The 10486-nt window shown below is 45.9% G+C and overlaps 1 protein-coding gene across 12 annotated transcripts in view; it reads left to right on the top strand.

Moving 5' to 3' along the window:
• Positions 1-396: 396 nt before the first annotated feature.
• Positions 397-10486, top strand: part of CREM (cAMP responsive element modulator) — a 67755-nt gene continuing 57665 nt past the window's right edge. For 2 of the 12 annotated variants that reach the window (XM_070802024.1, XM_070802022.1), the window contains exon 1: positions 404-607. Coding sequence is in view for 1 of the 12 variants with exons in the window: in XM_070802017.1 (XP_070658118.1) it covers positions 1194-1216 (23 nt within the window). In the remaining 11 variants the exon portion in view is untranslated. Of the gene's footprint in view, positions 608-699; positions 1217-9484; positions 9762-10486 lie in introns of those variants that run through there. The other 10 variants (XM_070802023.1, XM_070802021.1, XM_070802014.1 and 7 more) reach the window with 9 other exon arrangements.

Below are 10486 nucleotides of genomic sequence, written 5' to 3'. Positions count from 1 at the left end.
TGCCTGGCAGCGGGGGAAATCCAAAGGGAAGCCACTTCGGCACACACAACGGGACGGCCTGGGTTAGCAGTTTTCTAAGGATTGACTTCCTAGAGCAGGTGCCACAAGGCCATTTCTGGTTTCTTCCGCACCGCTTCAGAACCCGTCTGCAACGCGGTCCTCTTCCCCGCCCAGCCTACTTCCTTCTCCAGGCCCCGCCCCTGGCCCCTCCTCCCCACCTCAGACCCCTCCTTCCAGCCCGCCCTCAGGCCCCGCCCCTCATCCCCCTCCCCCCCCCCCGCCTCGTTCCATTCAATTGTTGGATTGTCGGCGCCGCACTCCCACCGGCGGCCGGCAGGGGGCGGGGTTCGAGCGTGGATTTCCTCGGCGTCCACTGGGCAGGGACAGGCGCGGAGCGGGGCGGGCGGGTGGACGCGCGGACTCCAGGCCGCGAGCGGGCGGGCGGCTGCGACGCCGCGTTGGATCGCGCTCGGCTGGGAGGCCGCGGCCGCATCAGCACTGACGTGGGGCAACGTGGGCCGGCGGCGGTCCCGGTGGGGCTCGTCGTCCCTCCTCCTCGCGTCCGTAAGCAGTGACGAGGTCCGCTACGTAAATCGCTTCGCTGCGGGTAAGTGGCGCGCCGGCCGGCGGGACCCGCGGGGCCTGAGGCGGCGGCGCCGGAGCTGGGGGCGGGGCGGAGCGGGTAGCCGGGGGCCGTTTGCCCAGCGCACCTCGAGGGCTTTTTCTGAGGGGCCGCCGCTCCGGCTCCTGGGAGGCGAGGGCCGGCGGGCGACGCGGGTCGGTCGGCTTCGCTCGCTCTCCGGAGCCGCCGTCCCCGATCCTCGCAACCCTAGACAGACCGAGCGGTGCTTCTGGAAGGCGCGCCACCTTCCTTCCCGTGCCCCGCTGGCGCCGGGACCAGCCAGCCAGGCGACCGCGGTCCAGACCGCGGACTCAGAGGGACGAGCGTCCTCGGACGTCTTCACTGCTCCCTCCGCCGGACCCGGATCCCTAGTGTAAGCCGCTTCCCTCCCTGCGCGGCTCGGGCAGCGGCGGCCGGCCGGCCCGGGATGAGCGATGCTGCCCGGCCCACAACGGAGGCCCCGTAACCGAGCGGCTCACCAAGCGGCTTCCGAACACCTCTGGCTTCCCCGCCTCATTCGCCGGGCTCCTGGGAGTGCAGCCACCCTCCCTGGAAATAAACACAAACCGAGATGCGCAAGGCTGGAGGTCCAAGGTGAAGACTGTGTTAGAAGACAGGAAGGTCGTGTTCTCTGGTTGTTCCCCTGTGGGTACCACATCTTTGGCCTAGTCGCCATGCTACTTTTAAATAACAAGCTGCTTTCCCCTCATAAGTCACAGTCTTTGAATCTTTGAACTTAAAAGGAACTTTTCCCCACTCAGTTCACTTCAGTTCAGTCGCTCAGTCGTGTCCTACTCTTTGCAACCCCATGGACTGCAGCACGCCAAGCTTCCCTGTCCATCACCAACTCCTGGAGCCTACTCAAACTCATGTCCATTGAGTCGGTGATGCCATCCAACCATCTCATCCTCTGTCGTCCCCTTGTCCTCCCGCCTTCAATCTTCCCCAGCATTAGGGTCTTTTCCAGTGAGTCAGTTCTTCGCATCAGGTGGTCAAAGTATTGTAGTTTCAGTTTCAGCATCAGTCCTTCCAATGAATATTCAGGGTTGATTTTCTTTAGGATGGACTGGTTGGATCTCCTTGCAGTCCAAGGGACTCTGAAGAGTCTTCTCCAACACCACATTTCAAAAGCGTCAGTTCTTCAGTGCTCAGCTTTCCACTAAAGAAAGGCAATCTGCAAACAATGTGTTTTGGCCTTTTTATAAGAAGTAGTTAAAAAAAAAAAAAAAAAACTCGGAGAAGGCAATGGCACCCCACTCCAGTACTCTTGCCTGGAAAATCCCATGGACGGAGGAGCCTGGTGGGCTGCAGTCCATGGGGTCGCTAAGAGTCCGACATGACTGAACGACTTCACTTTCACTTTTCACTTTCATGCATTGGACAAGGAAATGGCAACCCACTCCAGTGGTTGGATTCTCTTGCCTGGAAAATCTCAGGGATGGGGGAGCCTGATGGGCTGCTGTCTATGGGGTCACACAGAGTCGGACACGACTGAAGCGACTTAGCAGCAGCAGCAGTAAAAATACTGATGTCTAAAGAGCTACTTGGTGATCCAGACATAGTTTTTGAGAACATATTTCAATGGGTTTGATCCTGGATAAGTAAACATTGAGACCACTGTCATGTTCAGTTCAGTTGCTCAGTCGTGTCGGACTCTTTGCAACCCCATGAATCGCAGCACACCAGGCCTCCCTGTCCATCACCAACTCCCAGAGTTCACCCAAACTCATATCCATCGAGTCGGTGATGCCATCCAGCCATCTCATCCTCTGTCATCCTTCTCCTCCTGCCCCCAATCCTCCCAGCATCAGCGTTTTCTCCAATGAGTCAACTCTTTGCATGAGGTGGCCAAAGTATTGGAGTGTCAGCTTTAGCATCAGTCCTTCCAAAGAACACCCAGGACTCATCTCCTTTAGGATGGACTGGTTGGATCTCCTTGCAGTCCAAGGGACTCTCAAGAATCTTCTCCAACACCACAGTTCAAAAGCATCAATTCTTCGGGGCTCAGCTTTCTTCACAGTCCAACTCTCACATCCATACATGACCACAGGAAAAACCATAGCCTTGACTAGACGGACCTTTGTTGGCAAAGTAACGTCTCTGCTTTTGAATATGCTATCTAGGTTGGTCATAACTTTCCTTCCAAGGAGTAAGCGTCTTTTAATTTCATGGCTGTAATCACCATCTGCAGTGATTTTGGAGCCCCCCCAAAAAAGTCTGACACTGTATCCACTGTTTCCCCATCTATATCCCATGAAGTGATGGGACCAGATGCCATGATCTTCGTTTTCTGAATGTTGAGCTTTAAGCCAACTTTTTCATTCTCCTCTTTCACTTTTATCAAGAGGCTTTTTAGTTCCTCTTCACTTTCTGCCATAAGGGTGGTGTCATCTGCATATCTGAGGTTACTGATATTTCTCCCGGCAATCCTGATTCCAGCTTGTGCTTCTTCCAGCCCAGCGTTTCTCATGATGTCCTCTGCATAGAAGTTAAATAAGCAGGGTGACAATATCCAGCCTTGACGTACTCCTTTTCCTCTTTGCAACCAGTCTGTTGTTCCATGTCCAGTTCTAACTGTTGCTTCCTGACCTGCATATAGGTTTCTCAAGAGGCAGGTCAGGTGGTCTGGTATTCCCATCTCTTTCAGAATTTTGCATAGTTTATTGTGATCCACACAGTCAAAGGCTTTGGCATAGTCAATAAAGCAGAAATAGATGTTTTTCTGGAACTCTCTTGCTTTTTCCATGATCCAGTGGATGTTGGCAATTTGACCTCTGGTTCCTCTGCTTTTTCTAAAACCAGCTTGAACATCTTCAAGTTAACAGTTCATGTATTGTTGAAGCCTGGCTTGGAGAATTTTGAGCATTACTTTACTAGTGTGTGAGATGAGTGCAATTGTGCGGTAGTCTCAGCATTCTTTGGCATTGCCTTTCTTTGGGATTGGAATGAAAACTGTCATGTTAAGTGATGGTAATGACACAGACATTTTTGGTGCATCTGTGAAATAGTTAAGAGTAAGCTAATGCTTGCACAATGACTTGCTCTTCAACCTGGAGTTCCTTTGGTGAGTGTGAAGTTGTAATTATATGGATGTTTTGTGTACACATTTTGTAAGAGTGTATGAATAAATTTCTATTGAATGTGTAAACAAAGAAGAATGCTTTAGTCTTTCTGTTTCCCTTTTGCCCCAGAAGCTTTCCTGAAATCTGGTGAATTTAACAAATTCCAGACTCCATAGACTAGTTTCCTACTGAGGCAAATCATTGTATGTTTAAAATATGAAATCATGTTTAGAATTATGGACATTTCATGAATAGTAGGTAAGAGTTTCAGGTTAACATACAAAAGGAATCCTGACTGAATCTTTTATCAGTACAGACATATATTCCTGATCCTGTTTTCTCCACCCTTGTGTTCTCTACAAGTTAATATTGGGCCAGTTCAACTGGGGAATGTACTTAAATGTCTTGGCCTATTTAGATAAACTTTGAAAAATAAAACTGAACAATGCAAACACTTAACAACTGCACCATTGATGTTTTGACAGGCAATCAGTATTGGTCATTAAGGAAAGAAACCTGAAATGTCATTGAATCCTGTTAATTTTCTACTTAATGGGATTGCTGTTGACCCATATAAAAGTCAACTTTGAGAACAGTTAGGATCCTACATTGAATCTAGTTTCAATATTATCAGTACAGGTATATACATTGTAAAAATATAGATTTCAGGGAAAGTGTTTCTCATCCATTATACACATGTAGATAACTTTGAAGAAACTGAGATATACATTTTAAATCATTTTGTTAATTCCCTTTTAAAGCACACGAAGTATGTAAAATACTTTTTACCATGAGAATTGCACAATAAACAGTGCCCTGTTTTTAAATCTTTCCTTCATGGGTTTTCTTTTAATGATGCTATAGGATATCCAGTAGAAAGTAAGAGAGAAGGAGGAGAATAACCTAAGGATGACATTACTGGGGATTTATCTTAATATTACTCATGAAGACAAGTTGAGTCTCTTACGGTATAATTCAATTATAGCAAATTTTAAAAATACCTACTTTGCAAATCTCTTGACTGACCATCCCAGGAGTATTACAGGAAATTACTGGCAAGGTGCATGCAAAACAGTTTTGAAAAGAAGCATGGGCTGGTAAGGTTATTTGGAACTGTTTCAAATAATTGTCTCACTGGTGAGGAAGGAGGCTTGCCTCCAAGAAAACCTTACTAGCAACTTTTTGTGAGGCTCTCCTGAAGTCTCTCTCCCCAAATGAGAAGCAGCTTCATGCACACTTTCTGAACAGTGAACAGACCAATCAAATGTCAAAATGAAATCCTGCTAAATTTTAACAGTGGGGTTCATGTGATTCTAATATTTTTACTTTTGAGGATTCCTGAAAGTAAACTCAGTTTCTTCAAAGTTATCTTAATGAATGTTTTTGTTTTTGTTTTTAAACTCAGCAGACTTAAAATTAGAACATCCTAATTCAGAATGTCAAATGTCATAGAGTTTTGTTCACAGTCTCAAACAGCTTCAATTTTTTTCCACTGGTAGCACAAAAATTATTTAATAATTTAGTAATTTATAGCATAGCATTGATTATCATGAAAGTTTCCAGCTCTGGCATTGGGACAACTATGTATCACACATACACACTTGGGATGCTTTTGCATTTCTTAAAATTATCGGAGGAGTGAAGTTTAACGTATTTAGACATGTGTCTGCACTTGGACATTAATTTTGTTTGTATACGCAAGATAGGACCAACCTGAGTATCACAATGTTGAAATTCATTTCTATAAACTTTAGCTAATTCCAGTGTCTTACCTACTCTTTCCCAGATTTACTAATTAGTGATCAGTGCAGTTGTACTTTACATGTAGGTAAGGGTTTCTGAAATACACCTAAAGTGCAGCAACGGAGCATGCTGTTGAAAAACCCTACAGTGATTGTTAGTCAAGCAATAACACCCCCAAAGACTGAAAGTTTTGTTTCCTTTCATGAATTGGGGCTGGGGCAGGGAAGGGGGACTTGGAGACGAGGAGATAGGCCATGATTATTTGAATTTCATTTTTCATTTCCTCCTTAGCAGCAGATTCTGCTGTTCATTGACTGAAATAGACAAAAGCAGGCACCAGGGGGGAATGAATGAGAGTGAGATGCTTGAATAATTTTTAATCCTTTGGTGATTTTAGTAAAGAGTTAATATTTCTTAAATAATAATAGGTATCTGAGGTGGCTCAGTGGTAAAGAATCTGCCTGCCGATGCAGGAGATGCAGGAGACATGGGTTCAGTCCCTGGGTTGAGAAGATCCCCTGGAGGAGGAAATGGCAACCTACTCCAGTATCCTTGCCTGGGAAATTCCATGGAGAAGGGGAGCCTGGCAGCCTGCAGCCCATGGGATCGCAGAGTCTGACACAGCTGAGTGACTGAGCATGCATACACGCTTAATAGGTATCTGAAGCAATTAAACTGGGTGGTCTTGAATCTGTATTAGAATGCTGCTTGATTTTCTGGGTGATTCATGTTCAAAATAGTAAAGACAGTATTTGCAAGTTTCAAATAGTTATTTACAAAAACTTTTCCTGACCACTTGTATTTTTACAGAGAAGTGTAAAAATTATTTGAAAGTTATTCTAGTTTTGCTTCACAAAGACTACAAAAAGTTGAAAGTGGCATGACTTCCTGTTACTACTGTATGTTTTGTTTTTCCTATACTCATCTTTACCTAAAAATACATAATAATCATAGGCTCATCCCTGTCAACTTCACATATATGGCTTTTGGTAATTGAAGTTGACTTGAACAACATGGGGGTTAGAGGCACCAACACCTATATATCCCAATATACTTTTTGACTCCCCTAAAACTTAACTGCTGCTGCTGCTGCTGCTAAGTCGCTTCAGTCGTGTCCGACTCTGTGCGACCCCATAGATGGCAGCCCACCAGGCTCCCCCGTCCCTGGGATTCTCCAGGCAAGAACACTGGAGTGGGTTGCCATTTCCTTCTCCAATGCATGAAAGTGAAAAGTGAAGTCGCTCAGTCGTGTCCGACTCTTAGCGACCCCATGGACTGCAGCCCGCCAAGCTCCTCCATCCATGTGATTTGCCAGGCAAGAGTACTGGAGTGGGGTGCCACAGCCTTCTCCAAAACTTAACTGCTAATAGCCTATTATTGACCAGAAACCTCATCAATAACATAAACAGTCAATTGAAATGTGTTTTGTATGTTATATGTATTATCTACTATATTCTTACAATAAAGAAGCTAGAGAAAAGAAAATGTTATTAAGAAAACCATAATGAAGAGAAACATTTATAGGACTGTACTGTATTTATCAGTACTATAAATTGACAAGATGAATCATTTGTCAGTACATCAATACCATCTTAGATGATATAAAACACTGTAGCTGTCAAAAATGAAAAGATAATATGAAAAGAAATTTTGTTTCATTTATAGATATAATGATTCATGCATTGACAGTGGCACAGTAGCCTAGGCTATACACATTCATTAGAATGTGTATACATTCTAATGTATACATTCATATATTCATTAGAATGAATCATTGTAGAAATTTCCGTTAGAGGTGCACTGCCCTTTATTCCACATTCTTTTCATTTTGACCATGTTGATTGTAGTGGGACTTCAGTTTTGTCTTTCTTGCAAAAACCATAGTCCAATAAGGGCTAGAACTCAAGTTGACACCCAGATCAGCCTGCAGTGCTGTGCTGTGTATATTGCACACTGTGCTGCTACGTATGACCATTAGACCGCACTGCCTCCTCAGGAACTGGGGACAGACAAAGGAAGCGGGAGTAAAGGCAGAGAATACCCAGATACGGTGCCTGAGGCCATGGTGACGTCAGTCTCCGACTGAGATAAAAAATATAGCAGGAAGGGAGATGTAGAGCAAAGGAGTTGAGGTTAGTTTTAAATATTTCAGGCTTGAGGATCTGTGAACAAACTGTTGAGAGACGTCAAATAGGCAGATACACATAGGCCCAGATGGTGCTGGTGGTACTGCCAATACAAGAGACAAAGGTTTGATCCCTGGGTCAGAACGATTCCCCTGGAGGAGGAAATAGCTACCCTCTCCAGGATTCTTGCCTGGGAAATCCCATGCACAGAGGAACTTACATGGTGTTGCAAAAGAGTCGGATACTCCTGAGCATTCGACCAGAGAGGGGTCAGGCTGGAGGTGAGATTTGAGACTCATCTAACAGGGATGAAGCAGTCTTGAGGGAGAGTGTTGTGGTTTTTGTGACTGGGAGCATGGAAACACCAACCCTTAAAGAGTGGGCCAAAGGAGACTGGGGCAAAGGACTGGATAACTTGGAAGGGAAGCTTGAATGTGGTGCCCTGAAGAGTTCAAGGAGGACAAAGTTTAGGGAGTAGGAAATGCTGTAGGTGTATTAAGGAAGATAGAGACTAAAAATCATTGCTTTAGATGTTGCTGCTGCTAAGTCACTTCAGTCGTGTCCAACTCTGTGCGACCCCATAGACGGCAGCCCACCAGGCTTCCCCGTCCCTGGGATTCTCCAGGCAAGAACACTGGAGTGGGTTGCCATTTCCTTCTCCATGTTGCTTTAGATGTTGCAAGCAGGCAATCAGTGATGACTTCTTAGAGAGTATTTGGGAATGAAATAATTCTTTGATTAGCCTGAGTCAGGATCAGGTTTAACTGATGGTCACTGTTCTGTTGTGAGGTTAATCATTTTCTCTCTTGATGTCTGGTGGCAGGGGTGGCAGGAAGCTGGGAAGAGGAAATGGGTGGCTGGTCCTGGGACTTGATCAAATGCCTTTTTGTACTTGAGATTCAAATGATAATGTATTACTTACTCAGAAATTAAACTCAAGAAAATGGTATTTCCAAGAGAAATTGGGAGTTACTTCTCCCCTCTTAGATGGTGTCATGTTATTGTTCAGTCACTCAGTCGTGTCTGACTCTTTGCAACGTCATGGACTGCAGCACGCCAGGCTTCCCTCTACTTCACTATCTCCCACAGTTTGCTCAAACTCATGTCCATTGAGTCGGTGATGCCATCCAACCATCTCATCCTCTATCATCCCCTTTTCCAGTCCTCAATCTTTCCCACCATCAGGGTATTTTCCAATGAATCGGCTCTTCACATCAGGTGGCCCAAGTACTACTGGATGGTGTCATGCCCATCATCATTATTCAGATAATATTATAATTATTCCTTGTTTAAATGTCTGTCTTTCTCATTAGAATCCAAGTTCCTGGAGATCAGAGACATCTTATTATCTGTGCCTGGGTGCCTAGCACAAGGGCTGGTGTACCTTGGGTGCCAATTTACTTATTGTGCTAAGCCACTTCAGTCATATCTGACTCTTTGCAACCCTATGGACTGTAGCCCACCAGGCTTTTCTGTCCATGGGATTTTCCAGGCAAGAATGCTGGAGTGGGGAGAGGGGAGGAGAGGGTGAGATGTAGGGAAAGAGTAACATGGAAATTTATATTACCATATGTAAAATAGATAGCCAACCGGAATTTGCTTTATGGCTCAGGAAACTCAAACAGGGGCTCTGTATCAACCTAGAGGTGTGGGATGGGGACAGAGATGGGAGGGAGGTTCAAAAGGGAGGGGATATATGTGTATCTATGGCTGATTCATACTGTTCATGGGGTTATCAGGGCAAGAATACTGAAGTGGTTTGCCATTCTCTTCTCCAGTGGACCACATTCTGTCAGACCTCTCCACCATGACCCGCCCGACTTGGGTGGGTTTAGTTTCATTGAGTTAGACAAGGCTGTGGTCCGTGTGATTAGACTGACTAGTTTTCTGTGATTATGGTTTGTGTGTCTGCCCTCTGACGCCTCTGGCAGCCGCCCCTCCTGAACTTGAACATGGAGTAGCTCCTCTCAGCCCTCCTGCGCCCACGCAGCCACTGCTCCTTGCACGTGGAGTTGCTCCTCTCGGCCTCCGCCCCTGACCTCGGGCGTGGGGTAGCTCCTCCCGGCCACCGCCCCTGACCTCCGGTGTGGGGCAGCTCCTCTCGGCCGCCGCCCCTGACGTCGGACGAGGAGAGGGGGTAGCTCCTCTCGGCCCCCTCCCCTGACCTCGGACATGGGGTAGCTCCTCTACAAACTCCTGGGAAACAAGGTGAGTCCATACAGTGCTTGCTTCTTGCTACACTGCTTCAATTGATCAATAAGGAGAATGGGTTTTATATAATCTATTTCTGCTTTATTGACTATGCCAAAGCCTTTGACTGTATGGATCACAATAAACTGTGGAAAATTCTGAAAGAGATGGGAATACCAGACCACCTGACCTGCCTCTTGAGAAACCTATATGCAGGTCAGGAAGCAACAGTTAGAACTGGACATGGAACAACAGACTGGTTGCAAAGAGGAAAAGGAGTACGTCAAGGCTGGATATCGTCACCCTGCTTATTTAACTTCTATGCAGAGGACATCATGAGAAACGCTGGGCTGGAAGAAGCACAAGCTGGAATCAAGATTGCTGGGAAAGATATCAATAGCCTCAGATATGCAGATGACACCACCCTTATGGCAGAAAGCGAAGAACTAAAGAGCCTTTTGATGAAAGAGGAGAGTGAAAAAGTTGGCTTAAAGCTCAACATTCAGAAAACGAAGATCATGGCATCTGGTCCCATCACTTCATGGGAAATAGATGGGGAAACAGTGGAAACAGTGTCAGACTTTTTTTGGGGGGGGCTCCAAAATCACTGCAGATGGTGATTGCAGCCATGAAATTAAAAGACGCTTACTCCTTGGAAGGAAAGTTATGTCCAACCTAGATAGCATATTGAAAAGCAGAGACATTACTTTGCCAACAAAGGTCCATCTAGTCAAGGCTATGGT

The sequence above is a fragment of the Bos indicus genome, chromosome 13 (genome assembly GCF_029378745.1).
Source record: "Bos indicus isolate NIAB-ARS_2022 breed Sahiwal x Tharparkar chromosome 13, NIAB-ARS_B.indTharparkar_mat_pri_1.0, whole genome shotgun sequence".
NCBI classification, from domain to species: Eukaryota; Metazoa; Chordata; class Mammalia; order Artiodactyla; family Bovidae; genus Bos; species Bos indicus.
The sequence above is the reverse complement of the archived record's forward strand: the minus strand, read 5'-3'. Positions and strand labels throughout refer to the sequence as shown.